General features: G+C 40.4%; 1 protein-coding gene across 1 annotated transcript; it reads left to right on the forward strand.

Moving 5' to 3' along the window:
* The first annotated feature begins 13,100 nt into the window (after positions 1–13,100).
* Positions 13,101–20,943, forward strand: LOC308100328 (uncharacterized protein). Its single transcript, XM_080449341.1, has 3 exons — positions 13,101–13,259; positions 18,817–19,143; positions 19,494–20,943. The coding sequence occupies exons 1-3, from the start codon at positions 13,190–13,192 to the stop codon at positions 19,553–19,555; spliced, it is 459 nt and encodes a 152-aa protein (XP_080305467.1). The 5' UTR covers positions 13,101–13,189; the 3' UTR covers positions 19,556–20,943.
* Positions 20,944–26,102: the final 5,159 nt, after the last annotated feature.

Raw genomic sequence — 26,102 nt, forward strand, 5'->3', positions numbered from 1 at the left:
CTCCAGTACGCTATCATTTATTTAAACCTGCTCTAGCACAGCAGACAGAGCCAAGAACAGCCTCTCTGTGTAGCCTCTCTCTGCACATAATACATAGCCTATCAACCACTGTTGGGAAAAAACCTAGTACAGTATGTCCAAAACTGTTACTTTTCAGGAAATGGGGAAAAATAACCTGTGTTCCAATGGATCACACACACACACACACACACACACACACACACACACACACACACACACACACACACACACACACACACACACACACACACACACACACACACACACACACACACACACGCTTTAATAATTTATTTGAATTTATAAATATTTACAGGGAAACAAATATAATAGGGTTAAACAGTTCATGGACACTCAAGGGTACACATATAGCACCTTCTCCTCCACACGGACAAACTGCCTATAGCTGAAACAGAGCAGTAGGCTAGCAAGTTGTTTGGCTCTTTGTCATGCCAGCGATTTTCAGGCCACTATTGTAGTAAGTTCATACAGCCAAGCTTCCAAACATGAGTATACAGATCCTTCTAAAAAGAATTGTATCTTGTGGGGAAAAAAAATCTTCTGTGATATAATTCAAAAAGTGAAACTTTCATATATTCTGCATTCATTGCGCATAAAGTGAAATATTTAAAACCTTTTTTGTTTTAATGTTGATCAAAAATCCATATCTCAAAATATTACAATATTACATGAGAAAAAAAGATTTATAATACAGAAATGTCGACCATCTGTGCTGTGGGAAAAGGAAATCAGCATCTCCATAAAGCTTGTCAACATACGGAAGCACAGAGTGCTCTAAAATCTCCTCAAAGATGGCTGTGTTCACTCCAGTGCTAAGTTTTCACTGTCAGTGTTCCATGTCATCTGCTGGTGTTGGTCAAGCCCCCAGAGTTGCTGAGAAACATTGAAGCTGCCACCCCAGTGGCCAAAGCTGGAACTGCAGGCGGGGAGAAATACATGCACGCGCAAAACATGCTGAGAGATATTTATATATATAGATATAAATATGTAAACATATTATACATAAACACATATGCATTTAGTTATACATAGGCATCTCGAGTGTATTTAATAAATATATCGCGTTCAATCCTTGACACACGGGCTGCCGTAGAACGCAAAAAGGACACTAGTGCGCATGCTCATAACTCTATGGGGGTACAAAATCAAACCAATAATTCTACTTCCGGCAGGTTTCCGGGTGCTTCAAAACGCCACTGAGCACATTCATTGAAATGATAGCTGGGGGCGGGGCAATCCGCCCTCTAGTTATATTATACCGTGTTGGTCCACTGTGTTGTATCAAGTCCAGAGAAAACACAGCCGTCTATCAGGAACTTTTTGAGAAGGATCTGTCACACCCACCCACCCGTCCCACACACACCCACACACACACACACACACACACACACACACACACACACACACACACACACACACACACACACACACACACACACACACACACACACACACACACACACACAAACACACACACACACACACACACACACACACACACACACACACACCAGTGCCGGCTGCAGACAGTAATCAGCAGGGGGGCATTAATTATTCTAAGGGGGGCCACCTGTCACTCACGCACGCGCGCTGCGCGAGAGTTAAATCCTGCAATAAAATTACAAAACCTCAGTCATGTCCTTATGTCTGTTCCTCATTTTTCTACATCAGTGTGGGTTGAGCAATTGATCTGAACTTGCACACAGGCATTGACCATTAGCATATGAAGATAGTGACGAAGGACATTTATCACTTTCCCCAAAATGTTTGTTTGTGTTTTTTTTTGTGAACTCTTTCTAACTGTAAGCAGTGGTGTTTCAGCCATAGATATATATAAAGGCTAGATGACTCACCCGCGCTGCTGGCTAATGGAGTACGACGTTGCCACATGGCGGCCATCTTGAAACAGTCATTCATAACATTATGTCTATGGTGCATATACTTTAAAATAACCATAGCGTGCTCAATTTTCATCCGATTTTCAAACGGTTTGGTGTGTTGTAAACACCAAAGATGTAATAAAATTATAAAATTATAAAATTATAAAAAAAAAAAAAAAACGTGATTATAATTATAAGTATGCAGTATAATAACTACATCTTTGGTGTTTACAACACACCAAACCGTTTGAAAATCGGATGAAAATTGAGCACGCTATGGTTATTTCAAAGTATATGCACCATAGACATAATGTTATGAATGACTGTTTCAAGATGGCCGCGGTTGAGCTACGCTTGCGCCGTCCCCTTGAGCCATCTAGCCTTTATATATATCTATGGTTTCAGCCACTGGCTATGGGCTCTGTTGTCGCGGTTACGGTCCCCACAGGCTATAGGATATGCTTTGTTGTCACGGTTACAGGGTAACACTTTATATTAATAAGGTCGGGTCTATAATGCATTATAATCACATTTATAATGCATTATAACACTCTGTATACATATTTATAAGCATGTATGAAAACGTATAACAATGTTTATAACGTATTATAAGTGATGGTCATAATGCATCATAAGCTCAGTGGAACAGCACATTATAACCACCTTAACTTAGTTCGTTATAAAGTGTCTTTGTTATAAGTGGTTATGCATAATTAAACCTTTATAATGAGTGTTATGAAGCATTATAATGCATTGTGATGCATTATAATGCATTATAAATGTGATTATAATGCATTAGAGACCCGACCTTTACCTAAAGTGTTACCTGGTAGTTATGTGTTGTTCCACTGAGAGAACAAATACATTATATTATTATAAGTTAAAATACTAAACCTTGGTATAAGTTGCTATGCATAATTATAAGCATGTATAACAAGTGTTATAATGCCTTATAAGTGCATTATAATGCACTATAGATGTGGTTATAACTCATTATAGACCCGACCTTCGCATACAGTGTTACCATTTTGGTAAGAGGCCGTGTCCACAGACAGCGTTATATGAGCGGAGGGCGCTTTGGATATGTGTACCATATAAAAAATGGTATACAGACAGAAGAACAGACTGGCATTTCTTTATTGTATAGTAGGATGATTGTAATGCATTATAGAGGGCCTCAGAGGAAGTGTTATCAATATGGAACTAATATAGTTAGTTCTGCAGGTTGAATTACCATTGCAAGCACCAATACATAACAATACGTCAAATAATTGTTTGTTTAAACCTGCATTTGTAAAAGTAGATATATGTATGTGCAAATATTCAAAGCATAGAGTCCCACACTCACAGTAATCCTACATTAAACCTGTATTTAGATGTAGGATATTTATGTACAAATGTCAGAATCCCACACTCACAGTAATTCTACATTAAAAAGCTTTACCTGGGACAGGTGAGTCTTTACTGCTGCCTGGGTCCATGGCTCACACACACACACACACAGACACAGACACAGACACAGACAGACAGACAGACAGACAGACAGACAGACAGACAGACAGACAGACAGACAGACAGACAGACAGACAGACAGACAGACAGACAGACAGACAGACAGACAGACAGACAGACACACACACACACACACACACACACACACACACACACACACACACACACACACACACACAGACACACACACACACACACACACACACACACACACACACACACACACACACACACACACACACACAACACACACACACACACACACACACACACACACACACACACACACACACACACACACACACACACACACACACACACACACACACACACACACACGTCATCTCTTTCTCTAATGTTTGCTCTTGGCTGCCCTCTGGTGGTCACCATATTCACCACCATTTATTTTCTAGTTAAACAGATAAGGGACATGTTCAGATATTTAAACATTGAACAAAAAGTTTGGAATTAATAATTAATTATAGATTATTTCTCTGTTGGAACATTACTTCTTGGCAACATATGTTATACCATTGGAACGTGTGTTTAATTCCCTTTCAAATGGTTTGTAAGGAACTTCTTTCTTCTTTCTTCTCTGCCATTTCCAAACAGCTTATTAGGCTAAGAAATTGATTTCATTGTTGTTAGACACCAAGGTTAAGTACCTAGTGGTGGAGTTTACATACAGGAGGAACGCTTGTAGCTCATCTCCGGTGCCCTTCCAGATGCCCATGCGAGTAGCCTATACATAATACAAACATGCACATGCACCTTGGAAATTAAATTGCAGTATATTCCTCATAATTCACACACAGGACATGTATAAATCGTTCTTCCCAAAAACCCATAACCAGACAGGCATATGACGGGGCAAAAGCACTACCCATAGCAGTCCCTTGGCATTGTAAATACAAGTTACCAGAGTAGGCTACTTGAAAAAGTTATTAGACAGAATAATCTCAGCGAGTTCAGTCAAAAAAGATGAGGGGGGCATGATGTGTGCCGGGCGTGTATCTAGGTAGTGGGAAATGGCTTCTAGACCAACATCATGCGGTATGCATGTATAAAGACTCTGTAAATCAAGTGAAGCTAATTTAGTATATCAGCATGTTCACATTTCAACATGCTGTTGAAATGTGAACTAGATTGTGAAATAGATGTGAATTAGATTCAGAACGTCAGTGGTGTCCCGCGAGATAGGACGGCATTATTTAGGACGGCAAATTTAGCACATGTTTTGTGATGATCAAAATATTGAGACAAGGGCTCAGTGAGACTGCCTATGAGACTGCCTATGGAGGACACAATGGGGTGGAGGGGGGTTCTCTAGGGTTTTGTGAATTTTAGGAATCAGACCCTCAGCTTGACTGATTGATTGGCAGGGCTTCCCTGATAGGCTAATCAGACCCTCAGCTTGACTGATTGATTGGCGGGCTTCGCATAAGATCTATGCCGGACTTCGCATGACGTGTGTGCAGAGCCATGACTAGGAGGGGACACGCACGCACACACACACACACACACACACACACGCACACGCACACGCACACGCACACGCACACGCACTAGAGATAAGCACATCTTTCTCTAATATTTGCTCTTGGCTGCCCTCTGGTGGTCACCATATTCACCACCATTTATTTTCTAGGTAAAAAGATAAGGGACATGTTCAGATATTTAAACATCGAACTAAAAGTTTGGAATGAATAATTATAGATTATTTCTCTGTTGGAACATTACTTCTTGGCAACATATGTTATACCATTGGAACGCGTATTTAATTCCCTTTTAAATTGTGCATTTGTAAGGAACATGCAGGATGATCTTCTCTCTTCTCTGCCAATTCCAAACAGCTTATTCTGCTGTGCTGCTCATCCCACAAATGCATGTCCGTAACACACCCATTTAAAAGGGAAATAAACAGGCTTTTCAGCTGTGTATCCTTGTATTTGTTTGCATGTTGAATTTGCCCTTGGGTGAGTTTACCAGGGCGCGCGCATCTTCTCTCACGCCTGACGTCACAGCCTTGAGTATATGGGAATGTGGGGGCGGGACACATTTAGCTGTTCAAACATCCATTATCCATCCAACATTGTGTATTATTTAGGAGAATGCCAAATTATAGCATTGTTTTTCTTCTTTTGAATGTCCAGCACTTAAAGTGATTTGTTGACTTGTCACTAACTGCCCCCCAGCTACAGTACATTTTCCTGTGTCAAACTGGTGTGACAGGAAAGTCACCTGGAGAAGAGGGAAGGGTCACACGACAACTCGCATTATATATGTATGCACACACACACACGATCATCATCATCATCATCATCCTATCCTACTACTATAATTGAAATCTACGTCCGGGGTTTTCAATTGTAATAGTAGGATAGGATGATGATGAGTCTTGGCTCTTCACACACGTCATGCACACACGTCATGCGAAGTCCAGAATAAACGTTATGCGAAGCACTGCCAATCAATCAGTCAAGCTGAGGGTCTGATAGGCCAATCAGACCCTCTGCTTGACTGATTGATTGGCAGGGCTTCGCATAACGTTTTTGCCTTCGCATGACGTGTGTGCAGAGCCATGACTAGGAGAGGAGGGGAGGGGAGAGGGGAGAGGGGAGAGGAGGGGGGATACAAGCTCACAGTGCCGTCACCTTGTGTCACGCTGCAAGCTTGTACATCTGTTATTTTGTAACATTTTTTTAAGTGTTTGAAATTTTTTGAATAATTTTGAAATTTTTAACACATATCTTCTCTTCTAGGGGGGTCCCTGGCAGGCTGGCACAAAACATTTTCAGATGGGCCGCGTTTCGTGGCCAATATATATCATTTTGGGGGTCCTCAACATTAAAAAAGTTTGAGAACTACTGATTTAGAAGGCATTAGTAGAATCGGCCTCAGGTCTGACACTGGCAACAAGGAACCTGACAAACAACTCATGACCCAACACTTAATATACACAGAAACACAGTGTTTATAGTATCAGGAGCTTGTCACCCAACCAGGCTCTGCTGGTCCTGCAGGTGACGGCACTCAGTGCAATCAGACTCCTGGAGCAGAGCAAGGGCGGGGCAGAGGCACACCTGTGGCCAGTCACATCATCAGAGACAAAATGGGGACACAATGTACACAAACAGAGGCACTCTATTGCAGTGGGGACACACACTCCAAAATGATGCAGGTAACACATGGAGTGTAGGCCCACGTTACCAAAACCCTACACACACACATACAACTTTTTTTTGTATTACGCCGTGGCTGGAGGAGGCAGGTCTGTCTGTCTACGATTTACTGGAGATAATCAAACCACTGGACCGATCAGCGCCACATTTCTCGTGCACACTGCCAGTAGGCCACAAAAGTGTCTACTTCAATTTTATAATGGAAGTCATGGAAGTCCACGGTGGACTATGCATGGCAGGGGCGTCCTCTTCCCTGAGCCAGGCCTAAACCTGACCGCATACCAAAACGTTTTGCTGCAGGGTCATCAACTGGGGACCACCGCTCATAGATAGGCTACATGAAGTCCACATTGGAGCACCGATTCATCTAGCCTATCAATGTAGTAGACTAGGAAGATAAAATGTATAACTATAATATTAGTATTTAGTACAACATAAAAGAAATCATTCTCATGTTTTATGTTAACATTTATTATCAGGCTTGGACAAGAGTGGTGTTATCTCCATCTCACAAAGAGATAACACCTGGAAAAAGAAGCTGCCAAACATGATAACCATTAGACTCTGATCGTTATGTTGTCCAGCCTACAGGGACTTCCTGTAGCCCTACTCCCTGCATTTCCTGTACTTCCTGTGCTTCTGGTTAAACCAGTGTTTCTCAACCTTTTTTAGGCCAGTGCCCCCAATCCAATATCCAGTATGGTCATCATGGTCAGCAGAGGTGGACAGACTGAGTACTCGACCCCAGTACTTGAGTAAGAGTACAGATACTCAATGGTTAAATTTACTCCACTACAAGTAAAAGTAGCTCAGTCAAAATGTTACTCAAGTAAGAGTAAAAAAAATACTTGCTTTTAAATATACTTAAGTAATCAAGAGTACATGCTTTTATTTTTTACTTAAGTACAAGTAAAAGTAAATGTACATTTCTTATTTTTCACATCAATTAATTGCTGTTTTTTTTTTTTTTTATCACAAGTTAAATTAGTGCAGCATTGTTTCAAAACGAGTAAACTAAATTAATATCTTTATAGCCTAGCGGTGTAGCACAAAATAACCAAATAACCACAAAATATTACATTTAAATATACTAAAATACTAAAATATGTCTAAAGCCTCAGCCTCTTTCCAATGCAACAAAAATCCAAGCAAAAATCCAACATCCAAGCAGTAGCAGTGATGTTAGGTTTTCAATGTAGTTATAGTGGGTGCCAGGACCCAGGAGTGGGTGAATGGGTCCCAGGGACATTTTGTGATTCTATGAGTCCTAATAAAATATAAACGTTTCCCCATTCAGACATTATGCCATACTGTCTGAATGGGGAAACGTGAATGAAAGGCATACAATTTTGGCATACTGAGTATAGCAACATTGTATGCCTTTCATTGTTTTCAAGGCGAAAAACAAACCATGTCACTCTGCCTTTGATGAATATTCAAGGCAAACAAGTACCATAATTATGTCACTGCTATGTGCTAACTGCTAGCACCAAACTCCGCTGGAATTGATAGTTTTAAACTCTCAAAAGGGATCTAAAGTGTTATGCTTGCATCGACAACAAGTGCTGTCCCTATCTACTTCAATGGATTCTTTTTTTTACGAGGAGTCTACAACGTGAACTAGTGTGTTGATGCCCATTATTCTGGAAAAGAACAAATTGAGTTTTGCTGAACATATTGCTTTGTGCTAATAAAATACACATCAACAGCATCTGGGGCAAAAGCCACCTCTAGGGTTAGGGTCAGGAACAGCAGGAGAAACAGTCTTCCGACGGGAAACAGGGTCAGCCTTCCAACTCAGACCAGCTGTTAACAGAAAAAAATAAATAATAATGCTGGGAAGTCACATTGTGACTGGAAGGGGTTCTGCACAAAAGGCAGTGAGACTGTGTTGTCCAGTCTGATCTCTCATCATGCATGCATAGAGCTAAGTGTACTTTGTTGTCCAGGGGATCTGTTTGGGGCCCACTTCCCAGCATTATTATTTTCTTTTTTCTGTTAACAGCTGGTCCGAGTTGGAAGGCTGACAAGGCTGATAATGTGACTTCCCATGTCTTTTCAGCTGACAAGGCTGATAATGCTGGGAAGTCACAATGTGACTACTTGCACGCTGTTCCTACTTGCACAAAAGTCAACATGTGACTTCTAGGCAGTGAGACTGTGTTGTCCAGTCTGAACTCTCATCACGCATGCATAGAGCTAAGTGTACTTTGTATGTTTGTGTCCAGGGGATCTGTTTGGGGCCCATAGCTTCACACTTTGACCGTGCTTAGTAAACAATCACATCCAAAACTGGCAACTTTTTGGTACTGTACCTGGGCTCCTTTCTAAATGTTTCTCCCCTATTTTCCATCAATGAGTGAACCGTAAGAGGGTTATGATGACAAATTCCTATTACTTTGTGTAGAATGGCCAACAAAACCAATATCTCAACAGGACACACACAGCTACGAGTCAAATGTCCCATCTCTTATTCTAATGCAATGTCTTAATGTTGTTTTATTTGCACTAGAAAAAAGGACTTAATTGCATCCATATGCTCCAGAACTTGTTCATTGCTTGCAGTGTCAAACAGGTTTCAGAGCTTTCATACAGTCCGTTCAATGGATTTTTTTTTTTCGAGCAGTCTACAACGTGAGCGATTACACACACACACACACACACACACACACACACACAAACACACAGCTCTGCGTCTGAGGGGACTGACAGAGGCTGAGTGGAGCACTGAGTGGAGATTTCAGATGTGTGCGTCAACGTTCGGCCGTGTGCGCGTGGGCGCACACTGTTCCTTCTTTGACGAACAGCGTGTGGCCAATTGCATTTTAGGGGGAAAAAACAACCAGCGAACTTAAAAGTAACTTGTACTTTTTAGCCTTGCTAGAAATTTACTTGAGTAAAAGTAAAATATTTGTCTTGGAAATGTACTCGAGTAAGATAATAAGTATCAAAGAAATCTAATACTCAAGTAAAGTACAGATCCTCAGAATATGTACTTAACTACAGTACTCAATTGAATTTACTCAGTTACTGTCCACCTCTCATTCAGTCAGTATCATGTCAATATCACAATGGAAACAAGTCCCAGGACTTTTTTTGTGCTATCCTTTTATCCCAAATGTGTGACTGTACCTTGTGCTGTTTGCATTTCTGTCCAATAAAGTATTCAATCATGGTAAGTATATGTTAGTATCATGTCAATATCATGTCAGTATATCATGGTCAGTATCATGTCACAGGATACTGACCATGATACTTGCGCTACACACAATTCAGAAAGCACACCTCATTTGACTGCAGATTAAATGAAAAAAGTCTAGGAAAAAAGTCTAGGACTGCTTGCGTTGTTAAACTGCCTCCTTCAACTCATAACATTGTTGTTTGTGTTCATTTTCAACTTATCTTCATCATTGGTCCTCACTAATTAGTATTACTATTATAATGTGGTACAATTTTTTGGACTGTGGACAGTTCAGTTCAGTTCTTTGTGATCTAACCTTATGCACCTTATGTCTAAGCTCATTTACTGTATACGGTACGAGCTGAATTATGCAGTGTGTATACAGGTATTTAGACATGTCAGATGTTTGCCTATCATCAACATCTTTCTCTTTGCTGTTTAATTTCTTTTCTCCTTGCTCCCCCCCCCAAAAAAAACAACAACAAAACAATAGAGCTTGCACTAAAATGAATTTCACCCACTTCTGTTATGTGTTAAGTGCCAATCACACTGAGCACTATAACTATAAAGATAACTATAAAAATATAGTTCTAACAACCGTGAAGTGGATGGCAGAGTTCACACCAACTATAAAAATAATACAATATATATTGTTCACCATTGTATTATTTTGTCAGATGTTTGAATGGCCCTTTAACCTGTGATGCGTGATGTTTTATTAATGATTTTAGTGACTTTTTATCCTGGATTATGATTAATTATGACTACGTGGTCATATGTGGCGACTTCAAAATCCATGTCTGCTGTGAGTCTCGTCCCCTTGTCAAGGACTTTAAATCTCAATGAGGCTTTTAATCTCACCCAATCCGTCACCGTACCAACACGGGCCACACACTGGACCTTGTGTTGTCTTTTGGGATAACTGTCTCCGTCACTGACGTTTTCTCTATCCCATGCATTTCTCTGATTACCAGAGGGCAGTGAAAGCTGCCAAAACTAAATTAAATTCTGATCTTGTCGCAAAAAAAACGCCTCTTTAACATATTTAACTCCCCATTGCACCCTCACCTGCACTCTGTGTAAATTTCCAAAAAAAATTAGTTGACAAAATTTCCGACCTTAGACCAGCACACACTTTCACCCCCCTGACCCTGTTCCCTCCCTGTGCCCTGTCACTCTGGACAACAACTTTCTGACACTCAACCAAAACAAAACTGAGATTATATTATTCGGCCACAACGTCTGTCACACAAACACTGTGTAATCCTTGACAACGCCTTCAGATTGGGCAAACACATCAGTTCCGTCGTCAAAGCTAGTTTCTTCCAACTCCGACTTCTTGCCAATGTTAAGGCCTATCACCCCCGACAACAATTAGAAATAGCTATTTATGCCTATATTTCCTCACAACTCGATTACTTCTTTTTTTTTTTCTTTTTTTTTTCTAAATTTTTATCCCACGATTTTGTAACCCTTTTTTTACACCCAGTGCCAATTGTCTATGTAATACTGGGCACTACCTTCCCTCTGCCAACCTAGGGAGGCCAGGGCAGAGCTCATGCCTCCTTCAATGCATGAGAGGCAACTCGATTACTGCAATTCCCTGTACACCAGCTTAAAGCAGTCATCCCTCAGACGCTTACAGCTGGTCCAAAATGCCAGGGGCGGCCACGCCTTTGCTGCTGCCGCTCCCAGGCTCTGGAACGACCTGCCTCTCCCCATCTGATCTGCCCAGTCCATTGAGGTTTTCAGATCCTTATTTAAAACCCACCTATTCTCTTTGGCTTTTAATTGCACTTGATCCGCTAATGTGTTTTAACAATGTACATTTTTGTCTGTGCACCGATGGGCACCTGTTGTTGACATGTTTGTCTCAACCTTGTACAGCACTTTGGTCAGCTTCTGTTGTTTTAAATGTGCTTTATAAATAAAGTTTGATTTGATTTGATGTAACAATAAAGTTGATTCTGTCCTCTCATTCTGAGACAGACAGACAGGGATTAAAGCATTATAATGATCTGTTTTAATGTAAACAGTAGACACAAAACATTCATTAAAGACCACACAGAGAGAAGATGACTCTCTCTCTCTCGCACGCACGCACGCACGCACGCACGCACGCACGCACGCACGCACGCACGCACGCACGCACGCACGCACGCACGCACGCACGCACGCACGCACGCACGCACGCACACACACACACACACACACACCTATTCACTGTGACACTGCCCTTGAGCCACACTTACAATATATGATCAAATATTGACAGAGGAATATTATCATGCTGTCATCAGATGACAGAGTTCATGTATTCATGTGTGGTCATATAATGTGAATCCTTTGTTATAATGCAATCAGTCAACAAAGCCTGGTAAAAGTGACTCTAAGTACATTTACTTAAGTACTGTACTTAAGTATACTTTTGAGGACTTTTTACTTTACTGGAGTGTTTCCAATTTTCAATAAATAAAATAATTAGGTAAATATTGTACTTTTTACTCCACTACAATTATTTGAAAACTCGTTAATAGTTACTAGTTACATTGTAGATTTTGATTATTATTGCAAAATCTACAAGCTCACAACGCGCAGCAAAGCGACACGTTGTGAGCTTGTAGATCTGCAATTTTCAAAGCATTTGTATACATTTGGAAACATGTGAAATAGGACATTCTGCAAAATGATTACCTTTACTTTCAGTACTTAAGTATATTTTAATCCGAATACTTTTGTACCTTTACTCAAGTAAATTTTGAATACCGGGCTTTTATTTGTAACAGAGTATTTCTGTGGTATTAGTACTTTTACTTAAGTGCAAAATGGGAGTACTTCTTCCACCTCTGCTTGTTTGTTAAACTAGCTCCAAAAACTGCAACACACAACAGCAGACACACAGCTATGGGTATCATATTTTCTCTTTGCTAAGACATACAGTAGGAAAGTTGACCCTAGACCAGTAGGACACAAGGATGGAGGGAGGAACAGAGAAAGGGTGAGAGAGATCTCTCTCGACAATCAAGATTTAAAACCTGTGAAACAGGTTCATCCTGCCTTCCCTTTACTCATCTGTCCATCCCTCCTCCCATCCCCCGGGTCCTCATCTCTCCTTCATTTTCCACCTTGCTACCATCTGGTTCAGTCAAATTCTTTCCCTCTGGCTCTCTCTCTTCCTCCCGACCCCTCCTTCCTCCCTCGTTCCCTCCCTACATCAGCTCCCTCCTGGCCACACCCTGATCTTTCCGGCCAATCAGGTTAGGCCTGAGGGACGAGGGTGCCAGCCTTTATAAAGCCCAGTGTGCCACAACAACAGTCGTAACTGTGTCACACACACATACACAGAGACTCACAGAGACACACAGAGACTCACAGAGACACACAGTGGGACCATGTCTTTCTTCTCCTCATTCCTAGGGAAGGGAGCGGACAGTATTGTGGACAAGGCCGTGGACAAAGTTGGTGAGTACAGAAGAAATAGAATCATTTCACCCACTGCTTTGCACCTGTAAACCTGTGATGTAACAATACACTGTTTCTTATGTAGACAAATCTCTCTCTCTCTCTTTACTTACGGCATCACAGCATGTTTTCTGAGTTGTACCTTCCATGGGTGGCAAAAGTAAAGTACATTTACTCAAGTAGGCTACCGTACTGTAATTTTGAGGTATTTTTACTTAATTGGAGTATTTCCAATTTTCAAAACTTTTACTTCTACTCCACTACATCTCAGAGGCAAATATTGTGCTTTTTACCCCACTACAATTATTTGAAAACTTTAGTTACTAGTTACTTTGTATATTTTGATTATTATTACAAAACATACATTAACCACTTCAGCCCTATTTAAACTTTGGCTATATGAAAAGAGCCGATCTACAAGCTCACAACACGTCCCAATGCGATGCGTTGTGAGCTTGTAGATCTGCTATTTTCAAAATATTTTAATACATTTTATACATATGATACCTTGTGAAACGGGACATTCTGCATAATGAGTACTTTTACTTTTGGTACTTTAAGTATAATCTGATGCCAATACTTTTGTACTTTCACTCAAGTACATTTTGATTACCCGACTTTCACTTGTAACAGAGTGTTTCATTGTAGTATTGATACTTTTACCTAAAGAAATGTACTTTTTCCGACACTGGTACCTTCCTACTGTACGCGGTTGGTGGTTCTCAAAGTGGGGTTTGGGGATCCCCAGGGGTCCTTGGGTGGGGTTCCAGGGGGACCCCAGAAAAAATGAGGAAGCCGTTTTATACTTTGGCTATTGGAAAATAGTAAATCTACAAGCATCACGTTGCATTGTGAATTTGTATCTAGGCTTGTATCTAAGTTGTTGTTCAGTTGCCAAGCAGTTTGGAAGTCCTTACTTCCAAATATGACTCATACTACAGTACTACCACACACACGCACGCACGCACGCACACACACACACACACACACACACACACACACACACACACACACACACACACACACAGGCCAGTGGCACCTCTCTAACCAGCACATAACATGGCATTTAGCTGTAGTATAATCCAGAGAGTGACCAGTTTGTCCAGTTTGGATTGTGTGACAGGAGAGATGACTGAGGGACAGGATAGGTGACTGAGAGACAGGACAGGTAACTGAGAGACAGGATAGGTGACTGTGGGACAGGACAGGTGACTGAGGTGTGGATTTAACCCGGTGACACACTACTAACCCACACAGTCGTCATGACAACTATTTGAAAGAAATACAAACACAAGTGAATTCTTTCAAGTCACAGCCAGCAAGAGTGCAAAACACTACTGTCAGTGTATGTGAAGATGAGGCTATTCTCTTTAACCACTAGTTGACTGGATTACCCCGGACATCTACACTAAGCCCCCTCCTATTTTTGATCTAGTACATAATTTATCTTTGCCAAAAATAGCTGATCGACAAGATCACAGCATGTGCTATTTTTGCAGAGCGTTTGCCCCAGAATAGGGACACTAGAGTTCATGAGGTTAAGACAATCTACACCAAATTAATCACTTTTCTGCTCTCGTGGACAAAAACATAAGATGAGAGGAGATATTGTGTTACAGTACAGTATTCTTGAATAATGGCTAAAACATATAACATATTACTAGTGCACTGTCGTTCATGTAAAGAGTTTTTATTACAATTATCATATTGGAAGAACTTATTGAAATATTCAAAGGCTGCCTTCAGTGGTGCAGTGGGTCAGGCTGATTGAACTGGATCTTTAACAAAAGATTTGAAGGAAAATGTGTCAAGCAAAGACACTTTCTTTGTTTACTGTATCTTTGTGTTCAGCACCACTCCCTTCTTCCAGAACATGGAGACGAGGCCCGCAGGATCTCAGAGCTTTGTTCACAATCAGCCGGGTCACATTCCTGTTGCATATAGAATGCATATAGAATTGCATTAAATTAGTCATTAGTGTTTCCCAAACAATGGTTCGGGGCCCACTTTTGGGCCACGGACCCATTGTTATGGGTCGCAGGTTAATATCACTTTTTTAACATTTCCTAAAAAGAAGAAAATCTTTTCAAAATTCATTTTTTTTTGTTTTTTATCTATTGAAATATAGGTAAAAAACAAAAAATTCAAGATTTTCAAGAGAATTTCGGAAATTTTCCAAATTGTAGGTTGTCTATTTTCCCTATTAAATGTGATTGATTAATTCATAATGTATATTTCTAAGTTTGTGCCCCAGGGATTTTTCTTTAGGGTCCCGAGCTGAAAAGTTTGGGAACCACTGCTTTACACTGTTAGACATTTAAGTGATACGCTCGTCCAGAGAGAGACTTATGTGCCACATGTTTAATTCATGGCTGCCTTGTAGGCAGACTGAATCCTCTCTTCTCATCTGTCATCAAGTTTTAATTGAACTCAAGGTTATGTACACACAACACGTTTTGGGAGAATTGACTTACAGGGGCTGTAAGTGGCAACAACCTTTTGTTGAGTTGAGTATCTCTATATATTCCCATAGTAATCATTGCTATAGAGTGTTTGTTCAGTAACAGGGGTCTCCTCATCTCACCTGCTCTTTAGCAAACGGAAAATACATTTTCAGGTCGGGATACCAGGTGAGAACTGGAACACTATAAAATGTAAGCTGATACGGTCACGGTCTCCTGATTGGATGAATTTTTTTACCCACCGGAATATTTTCTGTTTACTAAAGAGCTGGAGAGACACGAAGACCCCTGTTACTGCACAAACACTCTTTAGCAATTACCACAATAGAGCTTGTAGATCTGCTATTTTTGGCATGGAACATATAAATCAGGCTGTAGTGTACAAGAACACACACTGACACAAAATGTTCTTTTTAATATGGTTACTGAGTCCTAAACTAGACAACCAAATGTAGTGTGTCAAGTGTGATTTGCTCATGATGAGGTTAACGGCCGACTCGCACATTCAACAAATCCTTTATAAGACCGTAGATTGTGAACAACAACAGCCTTTATTCTGTCTGCCCTAGACTTGCAATTAAACACCACGCAGTGCTTATTATGCCTGTGTCAAAGCTCTGTTTAGATGCCAAGTTACATAGAGACGTTCTCTACATGAGCCTGGCCTCTGGCCCAGACCAAAACACAAACACAAAACCATTATTATGACTGCACACACAAGTACATTTTTGATACTTTAGTTTTGATACATTTATTTCATGTTCTATCAACATTGGGACAAAATGTAGGCCATCTGTTCATCCATGTGTCCAAATAGATTTCCGTGCTTTTTATGTGTACTGAAGTTTTCAAAGATTATTCTGATGTCATTGTAAGTATTTCGGTATTTTGGTTTGGGCTGAAGATTGAACTGGGAGGGGTGATTTACATGTTATGCAAACCTCACCCTTCTAATTTAATGTGGCATTTATGTTATTTTAGCTGAAGGCCTTACACACGATTCCAACAGCAGAACTATAGCATCGCCTTGTAGTATGCCCTTATTATGGACAATATCACACAGCAAATCAGTGTCAATTTAACTCAGAGAGGTTACCAATGTAGTTAGAAATGTAACCTCTCTTACCCCAGAAGCCTTTGTTTACTGTATTGTCTTGTTCCGTATACTACGTATACTATATTAGCCTTTGAAGCTGCAATCCTCAAGTTGTATGTCCTCTCCCAATGGAGAGAGGTTGCTTCTGTAACACCCGAGATTCAAACCTGGGTCTCCCCCTTGGGGAAGAGAAGATATGGTTTATGAGCTTTAGGCAGGGCTACTTGTCAACCAGTAGGCAGTGATGGAAGAAGCACTCACATTGTTATAAATGTATAAAATGTAAATGTATAAAAATCCTTTGAAAAGGCTTGTAGATCAGCTATTTTCAAAAAGTCAAAGTAAATATATAGGTCCGAAGTGGTTTTGTAATAATCAAAATCTACAAAGTAACTAGTAACTAACGTTTTCAAATAATTGCAGTGGAAGTACAATATTTGCCTTTGAGATGTAGTGGAGTTGAAGTAAAAGTATTGAAAATTGGAAATACTCCAGTAAAGTAAAAAAAAATACCTCAAACATACAGATGTACTAGTTATATTGTATTCACATACAGATTGGTTAAACTATCCTTTTCTTAATTCAATTCAATTCCGGATTGTGGCTTTAAGAGAGAAGTTCTCGTCTGTTCCTCCTGGCTCCGTTTGAAAGTCACTCTTTATTTCTGGGTTTTCCTGTTGCCAGATTGCCATAGAAACATGTTAGCAATCCAGGGCAGGAATGTGGTCTGGCAGAGAACCAGTCTACTACTGCACCCTACAAGGCAAAACTTTGTTCTGCTATGTTAATATCATGACCTGCTGGGCAGGCCTATGAGCACCTAACCATGCGCTTTGGATGTTGCAAGTTTGAAACCAGCTCTCTCTCTCTCTCTCTCTCTCTCTCTCTCTCTCTCTCTCTCTCTCTGTATTTTCATCCATTTAGAAGCCATAAATACATTTAAAACCAGCTTTCTGAGTGCAAAAATTGGTCTCAAGTTGTTGTCTCTGCTGAGGAATTCTCTCTTTTAAACTCCGTATAACGGAACCGTAGAACGATAATTATGAAGCTTTAAATTGTCGCCTTGTTTCTCAACCAGTTGTTTATGACTTTACAACACCAGCTGAGAATCCCTCCACGGTCTGAGTCTATAGAAGATGCAAATCTGGGTGTCTTAGCAAATTACAGCCCCTGTTGTTGACTACACAGAGATTTTGAACAAACGTTAGTATATTTCATAGACTTAAAGGGATAGTTCACCCCCAAAAGGACTTTTTTTCTATCGATTAGTCACCCCATGGAGACTGGAATTCATGGATATTTTTGAGTTTTTGTCGCATTCCTAAGCCAATAATTTGATGACCGGCAGCGGTTCCGATAGGAGACACAAAGAGTCTCCTTTGTGTCTCCTACCGGAACCGCTGCCTGCCTACCGGTCCGCATCCACATAAAATTTTGGGGGGGCCGTAACATGAGAAAGTTCGAGAACCACTGATATTATAGCAAACACAAGTGTTTCACAAAACTGTTAGGATTTAGAAGACATTTGTAGAATCGGCCTCAGGTCTTAATGGGTATTAAGACCTGGAAAGCATCTGTCATTTTAGATTTCTTTGGCTATTAAAAAATATCAGATATACAAGCTCATAGCACGGCACCGAGTGCCGCGCTATGAGCTTGTAGATCTACTATTTTTTTTTAATCGTGAAAATGTGTGCAAAATATATTCTTTAAAGCGAACATTTGTGACTCAAATCTTTGCTTCTGGGGATTCTACAAATGTCTTCTAAATCCTAACAGTTTTTTGAAAATACTTGTTGCTGCCGCGCTATGAGCTTGTAGATCTGCTATTTTTGAATATCCAAAGAAATCTAAAATGACACAGATGCATTAATGGGTTAAATGATTTGTTTCACACCCGAGTACTTCAACATGGATGCACTCTCTCACACTCATAGTATACCTCATGTCTGCGATTACAAAGAACCCTAAATAACCTTTGACCTTTGTGGCTCTACAGCGGATGCGGCCAAGGATAAGGTGAAGGAGTTCTTTGGAGGAGGAGACGACAAGGACGAGGAGAAGGAGAAGGAAGGAGGAGGCTTGGATAAGGTGAAGGAGTTCTTTGGAGGAGGAGACGACAAAGACGACAAGAAGAAGGAGGATGAGGAGGGAGGCGGAGGAGGGCTGGCGGGGCTGCTCAATTTTGGAGGTGGCAAAGATGACAAGGAGGAGAAGAAAGGCGGCTTCGCCGGTTTGCTCTCCGAGCAGGAGGGTTCACAGAGCTCAGGAGGAGGAGGAGGAGGAGAGAGTGGACAAGGAGGAGGAGAGAGCGTACAAGGAGGAGGTAAGATTGACGAGCGTTTCGAGCTTGTGGATCTGTTACTTTTGATGCTTTTGGGTTAGGATGTCGCTGTGGTATGATCAAGTAAAGCCTAAATTTACGAAAAAACACAAAAGGTTAGAATTTGGAGGTGTGTGCGTGTGTGTGTGTGTGTGTGTGTGTGTGTGTGTGTGTGTGTGTGTGTGTGTGTGTGTGTGTGTGTGTGTGTGTGTGTGTGTGTGTGTGTGTGTTCAGATTCGAACAGGAAACACATATGAAGGTGACCTATGTGTTTCCCGTTCAAATCCGCTGCCGAGCCAATCAAACATATTTATATTGACATCAATGTCCTCTTCCTGTCCGTTTTCCTGCAGAGTTTAGTTTGACTGACACACTGAGTGATATTGCTGGAGACATGGCCAAGGAAAACCAGTAGGACCACAGCGACGACCGCCGACGAGCCTGCGCCAAGACACCTCACTGCATCAACCCAGTCTCACTCACACCAATCACCACTGGGACTGGAGTATCATTGTTATAATGGTCCCTGTTTCAACCATAATACTGTATATACTGGGAGGAGTCCAAAGTACTGATTATAGTAGATTAAAAACATAGTAACTTTATGTATAGTTGTATATATTGCAATAATAATGTGTGGTTGTCACAACATCCCTAAGCACAACTGGTCTTGTCTCATGTACACCAGTGTGCCTTGAGCACACCATTTGGGAACCACTGGCTTAGACTAATATTAACATCACATAAAGTGTACTTGGTAATCTGTAGTTTAGTCCATCCAGCTGTCGATCACTCGTGAACATCTGGACGGAGTCACGTGCATATTATTTTTTTCTTTTGCTTGTTATGGAGACAAATGTTTTTAAAAAACCCCTCAGACTTTTTCTTCCTGCACTTAAAATACTCATTTGTTTCTGTATATGTTTCCTTCAAGCATTGTAAGCCTCTTTTATTTTTAAATGACGTCTCTGTGGTTGACCTTTGCGCAAACAAACTAAACCTTTGAAATGTTTTGTGGGATGGTTAGAGACAGCGGTGGACTAAGACTAAGTACTCAACTCCAGTATGTGAGTTAAAGTATAGATAATCCTGGTATTACTCAAAGTTGCTAAGTCAAATTTGTACTTGAGTTAAAGTAAAGCAGCAACAACATTTGTCTGTGAATTGTAGTGGAGTGAAAGTTAAAAGCTTAAAACATATTTAAAAAATTAAAAAGTAGAGTACACACACAAAAAACAAAGTAGCCTACTCAGACGCCAGGGTTAATGTGGTTAGAATGGCCAAGGGTCTAGCTAGACAAGGGTGTCCTCTAGTGCACTGCTATCCGTCATCTCCCTTGATCTACAGTATAGGGCAGTGATTCATAAGTAACCCTTTAATTTCAAGGAACCTCATTTTGATATGCAATAGGCCACGGACCCCCATCTGAAACATCTTTAATCTCTGGGACCCCATTCTACACTGTAAAATCCTCTGTGTTAATTTAACTCTGAGAGCATATGAAAATGTACAGATCCATTAAGGATCCACTTGGACCTCACGTTGAGAACCATAGTATCGTATCATAAGTATCGCAACATTTGCCTGTTGCAGATGTATCTCAGCTTATTATTTTGGCCAATAAGCACGGTTAGTGAAAGAGGCAGAATAGGGGGAATAAGTGTCATTACATCGTTTGCCCAGCAGAGCACTGTGCTGTTATAACACGACCTCTTGCAGGGTCTGTATCCCAATGTCTTTGTATTAGACTACTGTTTACAGGGTGTGTGGACTGTTTATAATAAAGCTCATTGTTCAACTGTATCCTGCCTCCAGTGTATATTTACAGTATATGACTAATTGTTTTTGTTAACCAAACTTGAGATCTGTGCTCAAATGTTTTCTTTTCATGTGATTATAAAAAATAACTAGAAATACAGCATTGCTTCCTCGCCAGCCAGTTGCAGTTTACATCCATGTCTTCCAGAACATTATGTAGTGAAGACTTCGAAGGAATCTAATGAACATGTTGTGTGAGGCAACAGTGACCATGACCTTTGACCTTGATGGATGAGTCGGTATGATCAGCGCTCACATCCAACATCTTGTTTGTTTGCGGTCAGTGCATACGGTAGAATCAACATAACCATTTCCTCGATATTAAATACATTTACTATGGCTTCTTTGAAGCATGGACTGGCACACACATTCACAATGAAGACAAGTATTAATCTGAAGAGTGTTTTGAGCATTTCTACTCAGTTACTTCAGTAATGATATGGGTTATTGTGGAACATTTCCCCTCCATTAGCATAAGACATGCAGGGCTCTATTTTTGGCCGAAGATCCTATACACACTATTTGGGGATTTAGCATTGCGCGAGGGGCGTTCACATGCAAAAGTTGCTATCTTCGGACACCAGCCTTATCCCTAAAACACCTTCGCTACCCGTTACATTAATAATAATAATAATAATAATAATAAACTTTATTTGTATAGCACCTTTCATGACATGAAATGCAGCTCAAAGTGCTTTACAGAGCAAGAATACAATTACAGTTACAACCAATTTAACAATAAAGCAAACAAAAATAAAATAAAATAAAATAAAAGCTAAAGCATAAAACAACATTAAAATAGGCAATACAGTGAGGAATTAAAAATCAACCAAAGAATCAGCTAAAAGCAAGAGTGAAGAAATAGGTCTTGAGCTGTGCTTTAAAGCTATCGACAGAGGCTGCCTGTTTTAGGTGTAATGGGAGTTTATTCCACACTGTCGGTCCGTAAAAGCAGAATGCTGCTTAACCGTATTTTTTATATGTCATTGTAGGCACCTCGAGCAGGTCAGCACTTGAAGACCTGAGGGCCCGGTTTGGAACATATCTCTCTAGGCAGTCAGAGAGGTAGGAAGGTGCCAGACCATTTAGAGCTTTATAAACTATTAAAATAATTTTAAAATCAATCCTAAAAACAATCGGGAGCCAGTGTAGTGAAGCTAGAACTGGAGTGTTTTAGTTAAAATGCTGGCTGCCGCATTTTGAACAAGTTGTAATCTGTCAGTTGTTTTCTTTGGCAGGCCAGAGTAGAGTGCGTTGCAGTAATCAAGCCGAGAGAAAACAAAAGCGTGGATCAACGTTTTTGCATCATCTAACGACAGATAGTCTCTAATTCGCGCAATATTTCTAAGATGAAAGAAAGCAATCTTGGTGACATGATTAATGTGTGTATTAAAATTCAATTCAGAATCGATAATAACCCCCAGGTTCTTTACTGTGGTGTTACTTTCTACAGCCAGGTTACCAAGTCTACTTATTATTGATTCTCTCTGCTCACTGGAGCCAATTATGAGAACTTCTGTTTTATCCTCATTTAGCTTAAGAAAGTTCTCACTCATCCAGCATTTTATACTGGACAGACAGGTCAACAATGGGTCTAGAGCGCAGGGGTCGTCTGGAGCTACTCAAAGATACAGCTGGGTATCATCAGCATAGAAATGGAAGTTCACTCCGTGATCGGCGATGAGTTCTCCCAGCGGTAGTATATACAGGGAGAACAATAAGGGACCCAGAATTGAGCCCTGTGGAATACCAGAACAGATGTTGTGTTTGTCTGAGTCAAAGTTAGCTAGACTGACAAAATAGCTTCTGCCTGTTAGGTAAGAGTAAAACCAAGACAAGGCTGTGCCTGACAAACCAATCCAGTACTCCATGCGTTGTAGTAGAATTGTGTGATCAATCGTATCAAAAGCAGTGGTTAAATCAAGGAGTAGGAGAAAAGATAAATTTTTGTCGTCAGCGGACACCCTAAGATCATTAATTACTTTTACAAGTGCTGTTTCTGTGCTATGACCTTTCCTGAAGCCAGATTGGAATTTGTTATGAACCTTATTGTTCTGTAGGAACACATCCAGTTGATGAAAGATAGTTTTTTCTAAGACCTTGCCCAGAAATGGCAGATTAGAGATTGGTCTATAATTACCCAGCACCAATGGATCAAGGTTGTGTTTCTTGAGTAACGGCCTAACTACAGCTGTTTTCAGTGAGTCTGGAAAGACGCCTGAAAGTAGAGAGCTGTTTACAATTCTTAGGATATCTCCAATCACACTGTCTAAAACCTCTTTGAGAAACGGGGTGGGTATTGCATCCAGTGAACAAGATGATGATGTCATCTGTGATATAGTTTTACGGAGTTCCTCTTCATTAATTGCGCAGAATGATATTAGGCTTCCTCTGGAGTGATCTACATTTTTGCACCATGCACCATTTGCCGCATTTGCAGTGCTAGCAGCAGCATTCATAATACCAGCTCGAATGCAAAAAAAATTGTTTTCAAAAAAGGATGCGAACTCATCACACTTAGCTTTAGAAGCAGGGAGCGACTCCTTGTAAGCCTGGGGGGGGGTTAAGAGATGTTCAATGGTAGAGAATAAGACTCTGGCATTTTGCTTGTTGTCATTGATAATGCCTGAAAAATATGCCTGCCTTGCCAAGCGCAGTGCTTTGTTATAGGCCACTGTTGACTTCTTAAAGATCTCTAGGTGGACAGTGAGTTTGTTTTTTCTCCATTACGCATAGGTGTGGTTTGGGCGTTACAATAATAAATCCAATTACCATGCCAGATGCCATTTAAGAGATGCCTTTAAGAGAAGACTGTGCAAGCCATTATCCCCAATGCAATCTTATGCTCCCTCTCTGCCCATGGAAGAGAGACGTTGCCTTGTAATAAAATTATATTTGATACACAGAATTATCACTCAGACATTGCTGGTTATAGAGAACTTTGAATTACAGCAATCTGCTTGTGTTCTGGATTAATTAAACAAAATAGTCTGGTGTGGTTATAGCAAACGCAGATCAAATTACATTGTATTAGTCTTTGATAAGCTTAACTGGCAACTGCTGATAAAAACACAATATATTGACACAAGGAATTAACAGTCACACTTTTTTGGATTACAGTAAAATTGTAATCACAATCACTTAATTCTGAAGTGAACTCTGCAGCTGCACTGGGGCGCCGATAACGTTGGACACCATACACACGACCAACGTTTGCTTCATACGCTCTAGCCTTTGATTGCCCTATTTGATAGACATAAGTATCACCTACATGTTGCTGATTATAGAGAATGTTATATTGTAATCCATTCATTATTTCCTGCGCAATGGATGAATACAATTGAAGTGTGTAATTTGGAGAGCATGGCATCGCGCGCAGCACAAATTGTCTTCTTTGAATAGACAATCATCTTATTTAAACACAATTGACACAAGGAAATGACACTCTCACTTCTGCTGATTATAGGAAAATTAGAATCACAGAGATTTGTTGAGAATTAAGAGAGAGGGAGACCTGTACATGTTGTGCTGTTGTGTGCCCGGCCGACTCCCGATATGTCCATTGCAGGCAGGCTCTACCAAACAAATTTGGCATAGCGGGTGGTTTTAGAATCCGCTATGCGCTTTCCCAAACGTGTGTGGACAAGATAGCAATTTTAGGGAAAGCGCAACAACACGCCCACGGGCACGCCCACGGGCACACCTCCAGGCGCAAAAAAACGAGTCGGCATAATGAATAGCGGGTATAGCGGCCGTAAGATACCGTTTAGGGACAGTGCCAGCTCCCTTGTGCGTAATTCACGGTAGCAGGTAATGAGAACAGGTAAGGCACCGGCAAAAATAGGGCCTGCAATGTACTACATTTCTTGTGTGAAATTACTATAACATAACTATAAAGGCCCCCCAAACTCCACCGACAAAACAGTGTTTTGTGGAGAAAAAAAAATCGCCCTAGCCTGCCACCGCCTACATTTCTCTGAAATTACGCCCCTGTTGATAACGTCTGTGTTTGGAGAAAAAAAAAGTATTTTCTTACTCTTTGGGTAAATGAGCGGATGCTTCATATCATTATGAATAAGATCGCCGGGGCGATTTGTTTATTTTTGTGAAAGTGGCTTCAAAACGGGGCACCCCTCCTTCCTTGTTTCTTACAGTCTATGAGTTTGACCAGAGCCCTGTCAGCCAGCATTACCTGTTTCCGGTTCTCACGACAAGGACGTAGGGTTGGGTTTTTGAGAGGCAAACGTAAATCAACTTTTGCTAAACCATTACACTGGTGGATTCTTGTCCTCTCCCTTTTCTACTTTTTTTCTGTCAACCGTGGGGGAGAAAAAAAAACATTTTAAAAGAGAAAAAAAAGAGCTTACAAATCCCTCTATAAAAGCCCAGATGCAGGACAAATTTAACAAAGAATTAAAAAAGAAAATAGAACCGACACACTGTGAAAATGTACTTGCTCCCACTCAGTGATATTTATTCACGCTTCGACCCCATCACTGAGAGGGAGCAAGTAATTTTTTACAGTGTGCATGCAGACACAATTTTCTTTTACTTGTCTATGAGGCTTATCACACATTTTAACATTTTTTATGCACTTACCATTTTGCTGTTTCTAAGACGCTTTGTAAAGTGCTAGAGAAATAAAGTTTTGTTTAATTATCGGCTCAGTCATTATGTCATTATAACCTCCACCGATATTCTTATTATTAGGGTTAGGGTTTTTTTCCTTATATATATATATATTATATATATTGTTATATATATTGTTATATATATTGTTATTATATTTCTTTGAAATATTTCACATTGCAAATTTATACATACATGGGGCTTAAAAACTAGGCTGAAACTTAGTTCAAATTTGGAATCTTACATGCTACTAGGAACGTACATGATACACATCATGTGTAATAGTCCTGAGGCCACAATGTCGTGTGGCATCGATCAACTTTGACAAGATGTGGCTAAATCATGCTTTCACTGTCCTAAAATTGGTAGTAAAAAGTGGCTGACAGAAGAGTAGGGTTTGGGGGGAGTGTCTTAATCTCACAACGCATCTCATTGGACACGTTGTGAGCTTGTAGATCGGCATTTTTTTGCAGAAGAGATCTAATGTAGATCAAAAAAAGGACTGCTTTACTAGA

Source organism: Gymnoscopelus braueri (assembly GCF_963280865.1).
Source record: "Gymnoscopelus braueri genome assembly, chromosome: 14".
NCBI classification, from domain to species: domain Eukaryota; kingdom Metazoa; phylum Chordata; class Actinopteri; order Myctophiformes; family Myctophidae; genus Gymnoscopelus; species Gymnoscopelus braueri.

What these genes read in the sequence shown, in the direction of transcription:
- LOC308100328 (XM_080449341.1), top strand. Translation starts at nt 13,190, where the DNA reads ATGTCTTTCTTCTCCTCATTCCTAGGGAAGGGAGCGGACAGTATTGTG. An exon ending in CAAGGCCGTGGACAAAGTTG is followed by an intron (nt 13,260 to 18,816) that starts GTGAGTACAGAA and finishes GTGGCTCTACAG; the next exon opens with CGGATGCGGCCAAGGATAAG. An exon ending in AGAGAGCGTACAAGGAGGAG is followed by an intron (nt 19,144 to 19,493) that starts GTAAGATTGACG and finishes GTTTTCCTGCAG; the next exon opens with AGTTTAGTTTGACTGACACA.